At 38.9% G+C, this 19,571-nt stretch overlaps 1 protein-coding gene across 2 annotated transcripts in view; it reads right to left on the bottom strand.

The window, feature by feature from the left end:
- Positions 1–11,670, bottom strand: part of PRKCI (protein kinase C iota) — a 67,105-nt gene extending 55,435 nt beyond the window's left edge. The window contains exon 1 of one of the 2 annotated variants that reach the window (XM_057738651.1): positions 11,227–11,670. In XM_057738651.1, coding sequence (XP_057594634.1) covers positions 11,227–11,327 — 101 coding nt within the window. In that variant the 5' untranslated portion in view covers positions 11,328–11,670. The remainder of the gene's footprint in view (positions 1–11,226) is intronic. The other variant, XM_057738652.1, reaches the window with a different exon arrangement.
- Positions 11,671–19,571: the final 7,901 nt, after the last annotated feature.

Here is a 19,571-nt window from a genome sequence, read left to right as displayed (position 1 = left end):
ACCCTCTTGCCTTGGCTTTCATAACAATCTGCTTCCCTGGCTCCCTTTCTACTATTCGGAACACTAATTAAGTCTCCTTCTGTCTCCAATCACAAGACATTCTTCACACCCTCTCTCACATTCATTCTCTCTGTTTCTGAAACCGAATTCACATTCAGTGTTTTAACTATTATCTCTATGCAAGGGTCTCCTAATTCCAACTCTCTCTGTGGTATTTAAGGCTCCTGATAAGCTGGTTCCAATTTCTGTTCTCAACATGATCCCACCACTGCAGACACAAACACTCCATTACAGACATCTGGTTCACTCACAACCCCCATCCATAAGACCTTGATGATCCAAGTTTTAATCCTGACACTTCCTCAGTTTAAGGAGAGAGGTGGGGATCTTTCTTCAACATCAACTTTTTTCTTCAACATCAACTTTCATTAAACCTTTTTCGACCAGATAAGCTTAATGGTCTATACTTTTAAACCTGTCCAACATGTATCTTATGTGCCATTTTTTGTTACTCAACTAATTATAAATACACAGCCTTAGCTAAATTATAAACAACGGGAAGATAAAAATTCTTGACTTTTTAATATATTCACATAACTATTTACATAATAGGGGCTCAAATATTTCTTAACTGAATGTAGAAGTAGAATTTCCCAGGAGAAACCCATTTTCTAAAAAGTGCACTCTTGACAAGGAAATATCACTGTTTATGTTTCCTTAGCCTATAAACATGTATAGAATATTTAGTATGTTTAGAATTTAATATTTAGAATATTTAGTATGTTCAGATGTTTGAACAAACATTATCTTATATGATCTTCATAATAACTGTCAAACTAGACCTACTAATCCTATTTTACAAGTTTAAAAAGCAAAACACAAAGGAATATTTGCCAGAATCTCATTGTTATGAAACAGAATGCAAATTCAAATCCACATCTCCTAATGACACTTGCGGTGGATGCTGTGATCTGACGTTCCCCCTCTCCATCCCACCTCCAGAATCCGCGCTAGCAATGGAGCATTTGCCATACCAGTTGCCGGGAGTGCTGCCAATAGACATCCCCAGTGTTCAGCCTCCTTCAGAGATTTGACTCCTCACCTATTTTCAAACCCCCTTCCTGGTCTGCCCACAACCAACAACCAATTCAATATCAGGGTATAAAGGTCCTAGACGTAACTCAGGAAAGTTCTGAAGTGTCAACTCATTTTCAGAACTCCCGGGAGGGTCAACTAAGGGTTTCTGTAGAGACTTCAGGGCATCTTGATTTTTTCCTACCTAAGCTTGCTTCCTTCCCTCCTTCTCTTCCATAGCTGTCAATCCCAGAAACACTCCTGAAAAAACCACCTGCATGCTACACAGCAACACCACCTCCCACAGCAGAATTCACCCAATGCACAGCTATCATCAGATGTTATTTTGTGACAAAAGCATACTGGATATGGTCAATCTCACCCTTAGGAGTTTGGCTAATAAAAACTGTAATCCTTGTTTCCAAGATTAAATGAATCATCAAAAAAGACAATAATAACAAGTGTTGGTAAGGGTGTGGAGAAAAGGGGACCTCTTTACACTGTTTGTGGGAATGTAAATTGGTATAGCTACTATGGATAATAATATAGAAGTTCCTCAAAAAATTAAAACTAGAACTAACCACATGCAAAGAAAAAGATTAAATGAGTCTACTTTAGTACATGAAGCTAGCTAATTTTTTTATTCTTCAGAGAAAATACATTGCCAGCATATATAAATTATACATATTTTACAGTCTGTCACCCCCAGCCAAACGTAAAATCCATGAGAGCAGGCATTTTGTTTTGTTCATTGTTATATCACCAATATCTGAAGCAGCATCTGGCCCAGAGTGGATGTTCAATTATTACATGTTGAGTGAATGGAGGTGTCATATGTTAGACTGAAAAAAGCATGAGAAAATGTAAAACAAAAAGCATTCCAGGCTTCCTAGGTGGCACAGTGGTTAAGAATCCGCCTGCCAATGCAGGGGACACGGGTTCAGTCCCTGCTCCAGGAAGATCCCACATGCCGCGGAGCAACTAAGCCTGTGTACCACAACTATTGATCCTGCGCTTTAGAGCCTGTGAGCCACAACTATTGAGCCCATGTGCCACCACTACCGAAGCCCATGAGGCCAGAGTCCGTGCCCCGCAACAAGAGAAGCCATGGCAACAAGGAGCCCGTGCACCACAACGAAGAGTAGCCCCTGCTCACAGCAACTAGAGAAAGCCCATGTGCAGCAATGAAGACCCAACACAACCAATAAATAAATTAATTAAAAAAAAAAATTCCACAATGGAGGAATGACACATAAGAGGCAGCCATAATACAATGGTTAAGACCGTGAGAACTAAAGCCAGTATGCTTGGGTTTGAATCCAGGCTCTATCACTATCAGCTGTACAACCTTAAGTTAGTTGTTTTAACTTTCCTGTTGGCTCAATTTCCTCATCCATAAAATCAGAGTAATATAATCTCCTATGGTATTATAAAGATTTAATAGATTAACTGAATTCATAATTATAATACTTTGAATAGTACCTAGCATATAGTATAATATCACTGTGTTCAATAAATTTTAAAACATTATGTATTCATATAACACTTTAAATAGAAGTGGAACCTTATTAAATAAAAATAATCCAACATTCTAAAAACAACACAGATGATTCTGGTTTAATATGGTGGAGGGTACAAACATCTATAACCTTTCATCCTAAGGGCCCACTGAAATGACAAGTTTATCAAAGTCTTAGAAAACGAAAAAGGAACCAGCAGCAGACCAGAAAGTATGAAACAATCCTAGATAACTGGAAACAGATGGGATAAAATTGATGGAGAAAACATACCAGCCCCCAAAACAAAAGTTAACAGCAACCCTTAAAAGAGAGAAGTTTTATTGACACAAGATTAGTTTTCCTTCTCTAAGCATCTAACCACACTTCTTGGCTTTTCAAGTGCATCACACTTACATAAGCATTCATTAATCATTTAAAAAAATATGAGTTAAAGCACAGAATGTTATAAACCTTCACAATGTAAAAATTACCAAGAAAAATCGAGATGTAGAGGAAGCGAAAGGAAGTGTAAATTCAAAAATATCTCTTAGTTGGAGGGTCAATACTTTTATCTAAAACTAATAATTGAATATAAAAGCAGGGAACAAGAAAAAAACAAACAACCTGAATTTAATAATAGTCAAAGGACTTGAACAGACACTTCTCCAAAGAGGATATACAAATGGCCAACAAGCTTAGGAAAAAGACGTTCATCACCACTAATTATTAGGGAAATGCAAATCAAAACCATAATGATACAGCAAAAATTAACACACATTGTAAATCAACTATACTCCAGTTAAAAATAAACTGTAATGAATGTAATGATAGTAGCCATCCTAATGGATGTCACCTCACATCCAACAGGATGGCTACTATCAAAAAAACATGATAACGTGTAATCAAAGATGTGGAGAAACTGGCACCTTGTGCACTGTTGGTGGGAATGTAAAATGGTGCAGCAGCTATAGAAAACATTATGGATATTTCTCAAAAAATTAAAAACAGAATTTCCATATGATCCAGCAACTCCACTTCTGGGTACATATATCCAAAAGAACTGAAAGCAGGGAATCCAATAGATATTTGTACATCCACATTCATAGCAACATTATTCACAATAGCCAAAAGGTGGAGGCAACACAAGTGTCCACCGACAGATGAATACATAAACTAAATGTGATATACAAATACAAAGAAATATTATTCAGCCTTAAAAAGGAAATTCTGACACATGCTACAATATGAATGAACCTTGAAGACATCATGTGAAGTGAAATAAGCCAGTCACAAAAAGACAAATACTGTATGACTCCATTTATATGAAATATCTAGAGTAGTCAAATTCACAGAAACAGAAAACAGAATAGTAGTTGCCAGGGGTTAGGGGTTGGAGGAGAATGAGAGAGTTGTTAGTACGTAGCTACAGTTTTGCAAAATGAAAAAGTTCTGGAGATTGGTCACATAATGTGAATATAGTTAACACTACTCAACTGTACACTTAAAAATGGTTAAGATGGTCAATTAAAATTTTTTTTACCACAATTATACATAAAGAAAAGCAGGAGGAGGTATATCATTTAAGTTATAAATGTAACCATAAGAAAAACTAAAAACAGGAGAGGAGGCAATGAAGATGTGCTAAATTCCCCATCTTTCATTCATCAACAGATATAATAAAAGAAAGCAAAACTGTAATAGTGGTTAACTCTGGCTGGTGGAACTGGGGATTAAGGAGAGACCAGAGACAGAAAGATGTAACTTTGTATTGCTACTTACACCCTTCTAAATGGCATAGAATACTATTAATTTTTCTACCACGTAAAGGTATGATTCTATGATAAATTTTACTTTATAACAAAATATAAATAAAATATAAAACAAATTCTAAGACATAAATAAATAAAATTGTTTTAATTATTTTTAAAATTTATATTTTAAAAAGAAAACTTAAATAGAAAACAGTTCCTTCTTCTAGTGACATTAAAAGGGAAACCTGCTTACCTTAAAGCAATTTTTCTTTCAAAATATCCTGAAAGTTACTAGTATGAGGGGGTGAGGATTGGGAGAGTATATTTTAAAATTAAATCAGAAGAGAAGGAAAGGCTCCCACGGAATTTCCATGGCAAAGAACAAGTGTGACATTATCTTTTTCGAATGCAAGGAGAAAAAATTAGCATGATCAGATGTCCTCAAAATATGACTTCCTTATTAAGGTCCACATGTAGTTAAAAGTAACACATATGTAAGCATATCTGTAAACAACAGGGATTTTTCAGAAACCTTATTTTTTCAAGAGCTGTAAAATATTTATCAGAACATACAAATATTCTTAAAACACCTGTGTAATCCTTTAAAAATCATAAGTACATACATCCTAAAGAGACTCAATGAAGGAGTCATGCTTTATCAACTGCCATTCCTTAAGTTCCAGGAACTAAAACATTTAAGGGAGTTTTTTATAAATACCCTTCTAAGTAACTGAGAGGAGCACCATGTTCATATACCCCACAATCACCAAATTCTTATTATACTACCAAAGCTAAAAATAAGCTGCAAAGTAAAGATATTACTTCTCAAGGTACAAAACAAATTATGCATGGAAGATTTTTTTTTTCTGGTTTTAACTTCAGTGTTGGCATAAATTAGCTTACCACTGGTCTTCAACAGAATACAGTGTGCTTCACCACAAAGATGCCCAAAATGGCAAATTTAGATATAGTTTTAGCTGAATTTAAAAAAAAGAAAAAAAAAGCATTTTTATCTTTGCTTCAGCAGTCAAACATTTTTAAGCATTCATTATGTTCCTATGTTCAAAAATATAGAATCTAAAGTTTTTCTTTAGGACTAATTGCTTTTAAAAATAAACCTGAAAAAGAACCATATTCAGTCCTTCTGCTATCTCAACATAAGTTTCTCTCCTAAATTAAATATAGTACCATCAGGGGAAAAAAAAGTTTTTGTAGGCAGGATTATCCATGGATGGCAAAACCTCTGGATGATAGGTTTTGAGGAAATATTCATACAATCTCTCAAAGTATCACCCCTCAAATTAATTGTTAATTATAAGAAAACCATAATGCAACTTTCACTTTTAATAGTCAAGGAGCTAGAAAACTGACTCAAAAAGAACAAATGTGAAATACGAATCTGACAATAAAGAAAAAAAGTAATCTCAGAATGCCCCTTCAATATAGTAAAAGACTAAAGGGAAATTTCTCTGAAGAGTAAAACTCAGCTTTGAATTGTGGTTTACTAAGCCTCAGTATTATCATCCATAAAATGGAGATAGTGAGATCTACCTCTCAATGCTGTTAAAAAAAAAAGTTAGCATTTTTGCCAATTGTATTTGCAAAAATTTAAAAGACAGATATGCAACAGGAACATAAGAAAAATGCTTCATTTGTACACTGTTGTTGGGAATGTCAATTGATACATTTTTGGAGGACAATATCAAGTTTTAAAATAGGCATATTTTTGACCATATTTGCAAGAATATGAATTAAATATAAGGATGTTCCTTCAGCATGATTTGACAAAGCAATTTAATGAAAGTTCATCAATCAGAAAAAAAGATTAAGTAAATTATGGTACAACAATACCATGGAACACTATGTATCAGATATAAAGAAAGAGGTGGCTCACTCTATATGTATCTACCTAAGTATTTGTCTATCTGACATGGAAAAATGACCTCATGAGTGAAAACCCTCAAGTTAAAGAAACATGTATGGAAATATGAATCCATTTATTGGAAAAATAAAAGGGTGTGTCTGTGTGTATACACATACCTGTACTTACAGATATACTGATGTGGTGCAGAATATCCCTGACTTAATAATAGCTACCCATAGGAAGTGGGGGTGAGAGGCTACTTTATATATTTCGGTATTCTTAAAATTTAGCTTTAGTGCCTTGTCTCTGTGATCTGTATTTGGCCATTGGTGGCATTTTTGTTCTTACCATCATTCTCCCCCATGTTCCTACATAGGTTAGCTGTCACGCACAGTGCTGGGAACACAGAGCAGGCACACAAGAAAGAGTTGTTCAGTTAATTCTGGACATTTCCACCTGGATGCCCCAAAGCACCCTGAGTTCAAAATTTGATTACTTGTTTCAGGTAATCAATTACCCTCTCTAATAAATCTCTTCCTTCTCTATTCCCTAGTCTCTCCAAATGAGAAATCCATGTCAGACTCAGACCCTCTCTCCTCTCCACAGGCAATCATTCTCCAATTCATATTGATTCTACCCCGTAAAATTGCCATTGAATCTATATCCTCTTTTCCATCTCCTAAGAATCTCTCAGACTACTTCCAAAGCCTCCAGATTAGTCTCATCCATTGCTAATTCATCTACTCTACTGGTTCCAAGAGTGATCTTTCTAAAATAAAAATCTAAATCGTGCACCCCTCTTACTTAAAACCTTCACCAATGAGAAAAAGTCTGAAGCATGATATTCGACAGTCTTCATGATCTAGTGCTTGTGAACCTTCTTATGACCTCACTTCTCATTGGTGCCCACTTTACACTTTATGTCCTAATGAGGAAAGACTATGGGACTAACAACTAAACTGATCTGAATTCCCCAAACATATCATGCAGCTGTGCAATGCCTGGAATGACTTCCCACCACATCATAATCCAGCAGACAAACCTACTTATCCTTTAAAAGCCTCAAACATTTCATCTTCTTGGAGGGCTTCTCTCGCCCCAAACTTCTCCCCAATAGCCATCCTTGCACGTACCTTACACATAAATAAACACACACACACACCCCCCTTATTAACTTTTTAAAGTCTTTTCTCTTACAAGTCTCCTGGTTCCTCAAGGGCAGACCCTTGTATTATCCACCTCTACATCCTCTGTGCCCACCCCAGTACTATGCACCCGGCTTATAGTAGTTGTTCAACAATATTTATTAAACTGAGTTTTAACACGCTTTCGTAAAATGTGAAGTCCTAAACAATACTGGAATTTTTAAAATCCGTGTTTTCATTAGGCTCATTTCAACCATAAAAAAACATACACTCAAGTTTACCTTGAAGAGAGGTTTGGGAGCTGTATTAGAAAGCTATCTAGGAAAGGGGTTCCCTGGTGGCACAGAATCTGCCTGCCAATGCAAGGGACATGGGTTCAAGCCCTGGTCCGGGAAGATTCCACATGCCGCAGAGCAACTAAGCCCTCAAGCCACAACTACTGAGCCCATGCAGGTGATCCTGGCATCATCAGCCTCTCCCATAATGCTTCAACTTCAGTCCTCACTGCTAACAAGCAATTTATCTCCACATTATCTAACCCAAATTTCTGAGAGGGTTGCTTTGGTTTTGGCACCAGGCCACCATGTCCTTTCTCTCTCTGGTGAAGCTATGGATCTGCTGCCCTGTGGTTAGGTGCCATGCCAAAAGCTCCACAACCGATAACTCACATTCCCCCAACTTTCAATGCAATATGTCATTTTTATTTCCTTACAACCATTACTAAAGTATATCACTAAAATTATTTTGCAATACTTTTAAAAACAAGTCTTGCCAAGACTTGTTCATAGTGAGAAAAATCCTGCATACTTCATCACTGAACAAGCTATACTTTCCAAATATGTGAGGAGTTCATCCCTTTTTATTTGTAGATGTGCACAGAAAGAATCCTCTGGATTCATAACTGCTCAACAGCAGTGGTTTAAAAAGCTATTTTACAAGCTTTTTGCAAAATTTCTCTTATGTTTATAATGTAAAGAAATGAGTAATCCAGACATTTCCTTGTTAAATTCCATAATATCAAGTATCTTTATATAAGGATAGCGCACACAATGGCAATCTACCACTAACCCACAAAACCTGTTTCTCCTCCTCCAAACTAACACCACTAGGCAATGATTGAAGGAAGGCAGGCCACTCATTGACAGGCTCCCGCAGTGAGGCAAGAGGAGCACAGGCCAGGAGACAGGCATTCTTATGTGGTCTCCAATAAAATCAGATTCTCCGTGCTATTAACCTCCTGCTTAAAAACTAGAAAAAGGCTAATTAAATATCTGTTATATCTAGGGAGACATCACAGTTCCAGCAAGAACAAATCTAACAGTATGAGAACACTAAACACACTGTTGAAAGGAGATGGCAATTCATTCACTAAAAAATTCTGGCTATTCCAAGATGTCAATATTCACTGGAAAGAAATATTGTTAGAAGGGGATTAGGGGAAAGCTCTCTGATAACGGCCATTCTGATGATCTGAAGGAACAGAAACTTTTTCAAATGCAGATTGTCCTTACTTTTCTTGATAGTAAGGGAAGAATTTTCTATTTTAAAATCAGGCAGGTATTCTAGTTAGCCAACGTGTTTATTAACTATCCTCATTGGTGACTCATTTTAGTTTCATCTGTAGTAATGAGCAGCTGACTATGTAATATAACCATCAGTTTAGACTATTGTTAATAAACATATAATCTTAAGAAATCTAATTTCAGAGGACAGAAGTTGGTACTATTTAGAGTGCTGATGTTGCCTTTAAATGAGGCTTGAAATGACGGCACTATTAGAGAGCTTTCATTGAATACAAGCACTAAAGGGCAAGGGGTTGATTCATTACTTAGTAAAATTCATAGGTTTTTAAAAACAAGCAAAGAAAATGTTAACTTGAATGTCTGGGAGACATTTTAGTCAAGCATTACAAGGGTTATAAGTCCTTATCTTCTTTTTTAAAAAATAATTGGAGCAATAAGCCAAGATAATGTGATACCTACATTCTAAAGTATAGGTGACCTTGATTTCTTTCAATGATTTATATTTACTTACTAGGCCTATCTACAGTTGTCAAACTAATAAAAATAGGAAAAAAGGAAGAAGCACTAGTTTCTTCATGTTTTCATAGTTGGAATCATTGGAAACAATTTAATGTCAACAATTTATATTATTTAAAGTTATAAAGGTAAACCTGAGAACTAAAAATAACAGTTTAACAATCAAAAATTGAGAGGCATCAGGGAGTGAGGAAGCAAAATGTAGTGTGCATCCAATTACTCATCTTCCAGAGAAAGGAATCAATAGCAGTTACCTCTGCAGGTTGGAAGAACTGGATGGGGAACACTTTTTATTTTATACTTCTGAACAATCCGCACTTTCCTACCATGTGCGTATATTTATTTTCAATCTAGTTTTTTGAACTGTCAATAATCAGACACTATATAAAAAAAAAAGAAGAAAATGTACCATATTTCATTTTCTGTACCTAACAACTCATGGACCATCAACTATAAAATGGATCACATTATGAAGTGAAATATCTCATCTGTCAAATTACAGGAGGTAAGGTAAAAGAAGAAAGCTTTTTTTTCCCCCACGGTGCAAAGAGCATAGCTCTCGTTTTAAAATCAAGACTTCCTTGATCAATTTAGGCAAAAACTGTTACTGTCCAAAATAACTCCTCTAAACTCCTGAATACAATCAAGCTAATGAACAGAGAGAGGTCAAAGGCTTCACGGAAGCAAACTAGTACGTCTTTACATCAAATCAATAAGATATTTAGGGGCTTATATTTTCTTTGAAATCACAACAAGAGAGGCATTTTGAAAGTTTGCTATCTTCACTGATCCTCTAAGGAATGTAAAAGTATGCACTGCAGTTTCAAATCTAGTGCGTGAGTTTTTTAAAGCAATTTACTTCTGCTTGGACAAGCAGTAAGGCCACAGCGGTTGGGTTTTCTGTTAACTCTTAGTTTCAACCCTTTATACTCACACTAACAGCTCACCTTTCTAAAGCTCCCAAATATAATTATCTCAAAGAAATTTCAGACCACAACTGAATTCAAGGCAAGGGGAACACTTCAGAGCACTGGTTACGGAATATGATTTAACACAATGGTTTTAGGACTGGATTATTTCTGGTAACCGCAGTAGTTATAACTTAAGTAGTGATATGAGTAAAGATCACAGATTTTAAAACTGTGCCTATGCTTCTCCTCTCCTTGCAATATCTCACCCTATGGGGCTGTCCTTGAAGCAACACTCAAGCGTTCACAGATTTTAATTTACACATATACAACCTAAGACTGGCGAGGCATAAGTATCTAATGCATATCCCCGAAAACGCATCAGCTTTACTCAGATAACTCCTATGTTTAATACACTGGCAGCCTGACCACAGTCCAGATACACGTCGCGAACTCTTCTCTCTGATACAGACAAACCTGACTTAGAGAACCAGAGGCTTCAGGCCTGCTGGTAATCAAAAGGGTCGACAAACGGAAGCAATCCTGTCTTTTAAACACAGAGTAAACTTAATTAACGAAGCCACCGCTCAGAATCAACTCTCAACCCCCAATACACCCAGACTTAAATACGTAAAGCTCTTGTAAATCTCTCAGTAGGCGACTCTCTCGGACCCAGCGGGTGGACCTACTTACTCCAAGGCTCCTCCCTCGGATCCTACTCAGGACCCTCAGCCGCGGGATTCCAGGGCGCCCTGCACCACACCCTGGGGGTGCCCCAATCCAGTGCCCCGTGCTCCTCCCCCGACCACTCGGTCACCCATCCCGAGTCCCCCGACTTGCCCGCCCAAACCACCCATCCCACATCTCCAGCCCCACACCAGCCCCTCCACCAGGCCAAGTCGCGCTGGCCTTTCCCTCCCCTCCCACCCCCACCCCAGACACTCACCCGCGGTAGTAGGCTTTCACCCGGACCTGGTGAGAGTGGTCCCCGCTGCCGCCGCCAACTATCGGGTGAGACATGGTACTGCTGTCTCTCTGGGTCGGCATCTCCTTACTCCCCCGCCTCAACGCCGGAGGCCGAGGGCGCGGGGGGCGCGCCGGGCGCCGTCGGGGACTCCGCAGCCCGAGCTTCTCCCGGAGCCGCGGCTGCCCGCTCGCCTACCTGTCCTCCCCGCCCGCGGCGCGGACCCAAGGGTCGCCTCGCCCGGGCAGCCGGAACCGCACGGCTCCTCCCACCGCCCGCGGCCGACACTGCCTCCACGGCGGCCGGGGCCCAGCACGCCTCCCGCCTCCGGCCCTCCCACCTCACTCGCTCCACAGGCCCACATTCCGGGGGAGGGCGGGTGCAATCATGGATCCAACTCAAGGAGCCTCAGTGCCCGGCTGAACCATTCTTACGGGGGCAAGGAAAAGGGGAGAGAGGATGGGGGGTGCCGAACGTCACATCACGTTCGCCGGCAGGGGGCCTTTTGTGGGAGCTGTAACTGAGAGAATGTGAAGACTCAGAGAGCTATAGTTCTGTAAAAAGTCCCGCCCTGCAAGGAAAATGGTGGCGGGGGTGGGGGGGGGGGCGGGAAACAAATGCTGCGGCATCTCACCCCAGTTTCCTAGCTTGGTCGCGTCCTCGGTCAGCCGACTCGGGACTCGGAGTACGTTTGCCGGGCGGGTTTCTGGGATTTGGAGTCCCCATGGGATTCTGGGACTTGAGGTTCTTCACGTGTAGAGCGCCTGCCTTCTCGCCGGCTGTCTCCAGCTTGTTCCCCGGGAAACCCCGAATCTACCTTGGGCATGACTGGGGTTCGTCACAATCTAGACTTTGTTCTCTGGTGAACTCTCGTTCCAATTGCATAAATCGTCTCAATTATATAGTACCTTTTTTGAGAAGAAGAATTTGGTTACCTGCCCAGCATAGCCTCTTTTTTTTTTTAAGAACTTTTATTGAGATACAGTTAACATACAATAAACTGCATATATTTAAAGTGTACTATTTGGTATCCCAATCTCTCAATTCATTCCCCCCCAACCCTCCTCGCTTTCCCCACTTGCTGTCCATGTGTTTGTTCTCTACATCTGTGTCTCTATCTCTGCCTTGCAAACCAGTTGATTTGTACCATTTTTCTATAGTCCACATATATGTGTTAATATACGATATTTGTTTTTCTCTTTCTGACACTTCACTCTGTATGACAGTCTCTGGGTCCATCCATGTCTCTACAAATGTCCCAGTTTCATTGCTTTTTACAGCTGAGTAATATTCCATTGTATGTGTGTACCACATCTTTTTTATCCATTCATCTGTTGATGGACATTTAGGTCCAGCATAGCCTCTTTTATGGAAAGAATTTAGTATAGCGTATGTAACAAATGTGATAATGAATGTAATAAAGGAAGAAACTCAACTAGAAGGTATGATGGAAGACGGACTTTTCTTCCTTCGCTGCCCCCATATCTTTGCCCTTGTATATTGCCATAGCATGGGACAGGTGCGCAGTGAATATTTAGCCAATCAGTCAATCCACCCAAGTGTCCATGCATCAGCATTTTTAACATCGTTCATTGTTAACATCGACTGTTTTCCATAGCGGCTGTGCCAACTTACATTCCCATCCTAATTTCATTTTTTATTATTCATTGCTAGTGTATAGAAATACGATTGATTTTGTGTATATCTTGAATCCTCCAAGCTTGCAAACTCATTTATTAGTTCTAATAGTGTTTTGGTGGATTCCTTAGAATTTCCTACATACAAGATTATGCCACTTTAGAATACAGTTTGATTTATATCTTCCTTTCTAATCTGGATGTCTTTCATTTTTCTTGCTTGATTGCATTAGCTAGAACCTCCAGTATTATGTTGAATAAAGAGGAGTAGGGGAACATTCTTGTCTTATTCTCAGTCTTATGTGGATAGTTTTCAGTCTTTCACCATTAAATGTGATTACTGCTCTAGTTTTTTTTTGTAGATGCCCTTTATCAGGTTGGGGAAGTTCCATTCTATTCCTAGTTTGTTACCTATTTTTATTATGAAGCATGGTGGGTTTTGTTTGCTTTTTCTGTGTCTATCAAGATTATCGTGTGGTTTTGTGCATTATTCTATTGATGTGATATATTACGTTAATTTTTAGATGTATGCCAATCTCGCATTCCTGAGAAAAATCCCTCTTGGCTATGACATATAATCCTTTTTATATGTTGCTAGATTCAGTCTGCTAATATTTTATTGAGGAATTTTGATCTATACTCATAAGCATGGTTTCCTTTAGTTCTTTAAACATATTTATAACAGCTGCTTTGAAGTCTTTGTCTGCTAAACCCAACATATGTGTCCTCTCAAAGACAGTTTCTGTGTGTATGGGTCCCACTGCCAGTTTCTTTGTATGTGCCATAATTTTTTGTTGTTACAAACTGTACATTTCCATTCTAGCAACTCTGAAGACCAAACCAAACTGGCTCCAGGGCTGGTTGTTGTTGTTTGCTTGTTTATTTGTGAGTTGGCCAGGCTAGGTCAATAGAGTCTGTTTCCTCCACAGTGTGCAGCTTCTAATGTCTGTCTTCAGAGGGTGCAGCTTTGGCATGCACACTGTCACCCTGACTCCTTGTCCCTTCCCTGGAGGATGACAGTGGTTTTAGTTAGGTTCTCTTTGACTGTCTCTTTTCCTCATCTCCCTAGCAAGCTTTTATCTGGTTTGCCTTTATGGTTTGCCTTTAACAGCTCCAAGCTGTTAGCCTCTGTTAATTGGCAACTGATTGCTCCAGTGTTTTTTGTTTGTTTTGTTTTTTATAAATTTATTTATTTATTGGCTGCATTGGGTCTTCATTGCTGCACACAGGCTTTCTCTAGTTGCGGTGAGCAGGGGCTACTCTTCATTGTGGTGTGCAGATTCCTCATTGTGGTGCCTTCTCTTGTTGCAGAGCACAGGCTCTAGGCGTGCGGGCTTCAGTAGTTGCAGCACACAGGCTCAATAGTTGTGGCTCACAGGCTCTAGAGCACAGGCTCAATAGTTGTGGCACACAGGCATAGCTGCTCCATGGCATGTGGGATCTTCCTGGAGCAGGGATTGAACCCGTGTCCCCTGCATTGGCAGGCGAATTCTTAACCACTGCGCCACCAGGGAAGTCCAGCTCCAGTGTTTTTGACAATGCCCAGCACATAAATTGTTCCATAGTCTGATCCAATGGTCATTTCTTATTTACAATTTTCACCAGTTATGGTTGTTTCACTGGGGAGATATACAGGGAGCTCCTCATGTTTCCATTCTGGAAGTGCTCTGACATTAATTTTTAAAGTCAATGTGATACAATTAAAATAGATGTAAGGCACAAACAGTTAAGCATATAGGATGATCATGGCATAGAAATTATGTCATTTTTAGTAACAAAATATGAGAAACTATTGTGCCATCTCTTTAAAGAAAACAGGACTCTGTAAAAGGGTTTAAAGGAACCTGGCATCACATTCATCATATCTTTAGGAAAATTTGGCTTTCTTTCTACAGATTGAGCTGCTCTAACAAGAAAATATCTAATCAGAATAGGTAGATCTTTATATTCAATCTTAACTAGCCTCACCAGTGTGCCCTGCAGCCAAGATCAAATATGAAAATTTGTTTGCCATGTTCTTTATGTCATCTAATAAATCCTGCTGCTGAATCTTTGATGCCTGTTTCTCAACTGAGAATCATATAATGCCGAATGGGAAGTCAATGGCAAATATTGTGGAAAAGCCTCCCACAGCCCATTTACTTTCTGTTGTACTTAAAATGATGCTTACTAATACCTTCAACTTTGGGTAAGCCTGCCTCCCTTAGCCTAGCATTCTTCAGTGGTTTCACTAAGCATGTGATAATGCCACTAAAAGGAGAGGATAGTGTTTAAACTGCAAGTCCTGATCATTTGGATGGATTTTGTGACCTGTGGAGATAAATATTGGGCTTGGGGCTGAATTATACTTACTTTTGGCTCACTGCAATGACTGTAATAGAAAAAAAAAATTAATGCTCAAATCCACCAGCTTAAGGGATTTAAAATATTTTTGGTCAACATTCTCTCATTTTGTCATTATCAGAGTGCTTGTCCAATGTGGAACAAAGAAATAACCTGCCTAGAGGATGGTGAATGAGATAATAAATAGTAGACACAGGTCCTGTGTAATCATGTCCGAGTATTGTCACATTAGTTGTTTTACTGAACCTTCAAGAGCAAAAGTCATGACCCAAACTTCTGATTGGAGTCCTGACAGCTGAGGTTAGTAAGAGAGTTTAGGTTTTATTCTGTTAATTAACCTTACTGAGTTAGCAAACAATACCCCCATGACTCCCTTTCCCCCTTCTTTCTCCTATGCCCTCTCACTGCCCCACCGACATCGCCAGCTGTTTCTGGATACTCCCCTCACTCCAGCCGTATACACTTACTTCCATTGTAGTTCCCCAATCTCACTCCCACACTGTGGATAATGACATATAGCGGTTTGAGCCTTAATTTGTTTTGCCTTTGAAATAAAATGCCTTTGTTTTGGGATTTCCCTGATGGCGCAGTGGTTAAAAATCTGCCTGCCAATGCAGGGGACATGGGTTCAACCCCTGGGCTGGGAAGATCCCACATGCTGTGGAGCAACTAAGCCTGTGTGCCACAACTATTGAGCCCATGTGCCACAACTACTGAAGTCTAGAGCCTGAGCTCCACAACAAGAGAAGCCACCGCAATGAGAAGCCCGTGCACCACAACAGAGAGTAGCCCCTGCTCGCTGCAACTAGAGAAAGCCCTCATGCAGCAACGAAGACCCAATGCAGCCAATAAGGTAATTAATTAAAGAAAAGAAAATGTAAACCTATCTAATAAATTCTCCCCACTCCAGCATCTCACCCACACCCACATCCATCAATAACCTAGTTCTCTCTCACAGCCTCTGGAGTAAATTCCTCTCCCCAGCAAGGCTGTCAACCCCTCTGCCCTCTCACAGAGGACTAGCTCATTTTCTCTACCACCTCCACCTACTTCCTATTGGACTCAAATCTTTTCATATTGAATTTCTGCTGACCTTAAAGTAAATCACATCCTATTTTGGGCCACAGAGAAATCAAGGGGAAAAGCAGAGCTCATAGTCTGTAATGATTTTTGGCTGCTTGATCACATGTACAATGTCAAGGGGAACAGCACTCCAGAGATAAAGCTGCCTGCTAGTTCACCTGTGCACCATGTTTATCATCCTGTGACTTAGGCATGAGGTATTCTACTGAATTAGTATGGCTTCCCATTCTGGATAATAACAAATTATGAATCAGCCTATAATTAAATCAGTAAGGGCTCCAGACACTGAGACTTTTAAGGCAAAGAGACCATCTTTATTAGGTGCTTCAAGAGCAGGACTCTTCCCTTCTAAGTTCTCTTTGGCACTTAGAAAATTGTTGGTATTTGACAAATATTACATTATTTAATTTAACATTGAAATAATTTTCTGTTGGTTTATGTTCACTTAAATACCAAAATTAATCTTAGTGTCATGGGAAGGGAGCTGAAACCAAACAAGCAGAGTCAGTCTTTATTTTCCGTTTGCCTTGTTAAAGCTGTGACCTAAAAAGTTAGTTCAATTTGCTGAGCAATCTGTTTACCCAAGTCAAAAACTACTCCTAAGAAAGTGACTCTCCTTTTACCTAACATGGACTCTTCCAACTAGAATCACAGAAGAGTAGAATTTACTAGCTGGAAGTTACTTTGTATCATCTAAGTCAGTCTTCTCAAACTTTGATAAGCACACAGATTAGGCCGGGATTTTGTTAAAATGAAGATTCTGATTTAAAGGTCTGATGCTGTTGGTCCCCCACTGATGACAATTTGAAGACCAAAAAATCTACACCTCATTTTACAAAGGAAGTCCAAAGCACTGAAGTGACAATGATTTTATCATTGTTCCAATGTTTTCCATTCTTTAGCATAATTTTAAAATACCATGAACTTGAAATAAGGATTGAGTGATTTCTGGCAGATGAGGAAAGAAGAATTAACTTCACAAAATTCTCAGTGTTGATTTGCTTTTTGTTGTTTTCCATGATCTAACCATACGCTAAAATGCTGTCTGGATTCATTGTTATTAGAGAATCACTTAACTCCACACATAATCTATTCTTATCATAATGCATTAACAGGCTCCCTGTGTTCCCATAGGTACGTGACAGTGTACTGAGCATCATGTCATGATACACACTTCCATTCAGCCGCCTTTTCTGTTCACCTCAGTTAAACAGTTTCCAAGATTCTGGTTATGTTCTGCAAGGCAGTCTTCAGTATGAGGCTAGGTTATGCCATCTCCTTCTTCTACCTCAGAACTAGAAAGCAAGCTTGAGATAAGAAGAGAAACAGGATCTCTTTCTCTACTTTCCTTCTTTTTTTTGGCCAAGCCACGAGGCATGCAGGATCTTAGTTGCTGGACCAAGGATGGAACCTGTGCCCCCTGCAATGGAAGCATGGAGTCTAACCACTGGAACCCCAGGGAAGTCCCTCTTTCTCTACTTTCTGACTCAATAATTTAAAAACTGCAACTCAGAGTTCCCTTGAGAGTTAGTTTAAGTTACTGGGTTCTTGGGGGAATTCTGCCAATCTTTTTCTTTTTTTCTGCCCATCTTTTAAAATCCTTTTAATAGAATTTAAAAACCTTTAATAGTAATATTAAGAAATATTTAAACATGTACATGTACTAATTATTAGTTCTCTGGTGTCTCCATTCCTCTAGGAAAGCAAGTAAAGGGTCACTAACAATTGTCCAAAGAAGAGAAGGTGCTTCTCCCTTTGAGCCTCTCCTCCTGAGCCTCTCACCCTGAGCCTCTAGGGCAAAACAGAATGAAACAAGCCTAATAGCTTCTTATTTTAAAAATGAATTACATAAAAACACAAATAATATCAAGAAACATCTGTTGCCTGTCCGCTAGGTACAAAGCCCTATATTTCATACAATAAATGTAAAATGCAACTTTTGCCCCTGAGTCTAGTTGGGGTAGTTTACCTAGGAAGTTCACACAAACCTGTGATAAATAACAATTCAAGATTACATAAAAATCCAAAGCAATAGGGCAGTACAAAACAACTTGCTAATTTTGTGGAAGAGCAAGTAAGAGCTATAGAAGTTCAGAGAAAGGAGTGATTATGTCCAGCTAGGGTGGAGAAAAAAAAATTTTTTTTTAATCTCTGATAGCAGTTATCTCAGAAGATAAGAGTGGTATGAAACAGAAGCAGTTGTCTTTCATCTGGAGAGGACTTAATCAAGGCCTAACTGAAAAAATGCTTTATTGAGGACGAACTGAAAAAAAAGTCCTTTGTTAAGTTGTAAAGTCATGGTGTAATTTCAAAGAGGCCTGGGATCCTCCAGCAAATTAACCATGAGATAGGCCACAGGCTGCTACTTAATCTTTTGAGGTCTGCTTTTCCTTACTGGAAAATGAGAGGGTTCGTGATCACCAAGACCCATTCCAGTGTGGGACTGTAAGATTCTGGGACCGCTTGGAAACTTTTGGTTTGAAAAATTTACTAGACTGTTAGTTCATGTATAAAACTTCACCAGCACCTAGCAAAGTCCATGGCATTTGGTACTAGTAGGTTGACACTAGGATTCTCAAATCAGCTTTTCATTTATTGAACACATTTGTTGAGGATTTACTATGTCATAGTCCTGTGCTAGACATGCAGGTAGGAATACAAAAAACCTTGTCCTCAAGGAACTCACAGTAGCGGACGTGTCAACGTTTATTTAAAAACACATGTAAGGGCCAGGACAATTCAGTCGGGGAAATAATAGCTTTGGTCTTTTTTTTTTGGTGGTGGGGCATTAATTTGTTTTAACAAATGGTGCTGGAACAATTGAATATGCATACACGAAAGAATGAAGTTGGACTTCTACCTAAACCACTTACAAAAAATAGCTCAAGATGGATCAAAGATTTATGTATAAGAGCTAAAATTATAAAACTCTTAGAAAAAGTCATAGAAGTAAATCTGTGACTTTTGATTAGGCAATGGATTCTTAGATTGTCCCCAAAAGCACAAATAACAAAAGAAAAAGATAAATTGAACTTCGTCAAAATTTAAAATGTTGGTATTTCATAGAGACACAGATGTAGAGAACAAACATATAGACACCAAGTGGGGGAAGGGGGGGGCGTTGGGGTGGGATGAACTGGGAGATTGGAATTGCCATATAAACATTACTAATAAGAAAAAAAATATCAAGTTGTACACTTTAAATATATGCAGTTTATTGTTTGTCAATTGTATCTCAATAAAAGTTCTTAAAGCAAAAAACAA

This window comes from Hippopotamus amphibius, chromosome 6 (assembly GCF_030028045.1).
Source record: "Hippopotamus amphibius kiboko isolate mHipAmp2 chromosome 6, mHipAmp2.hap2, whole genome shotgun sequence".
Taxonomy (NCBI): domain Eukaryota; kingdom Metazoa; phylum Chordata; class Mammalia; order Artiodactyla; family Hippopotamidae; genus Hippopotamus; species Hippopotamus amphibius.
Note: the sequence above shows the minus strand (reverse complement) of the source record. Positions and strands in the feature narration are given on the sequence as shown.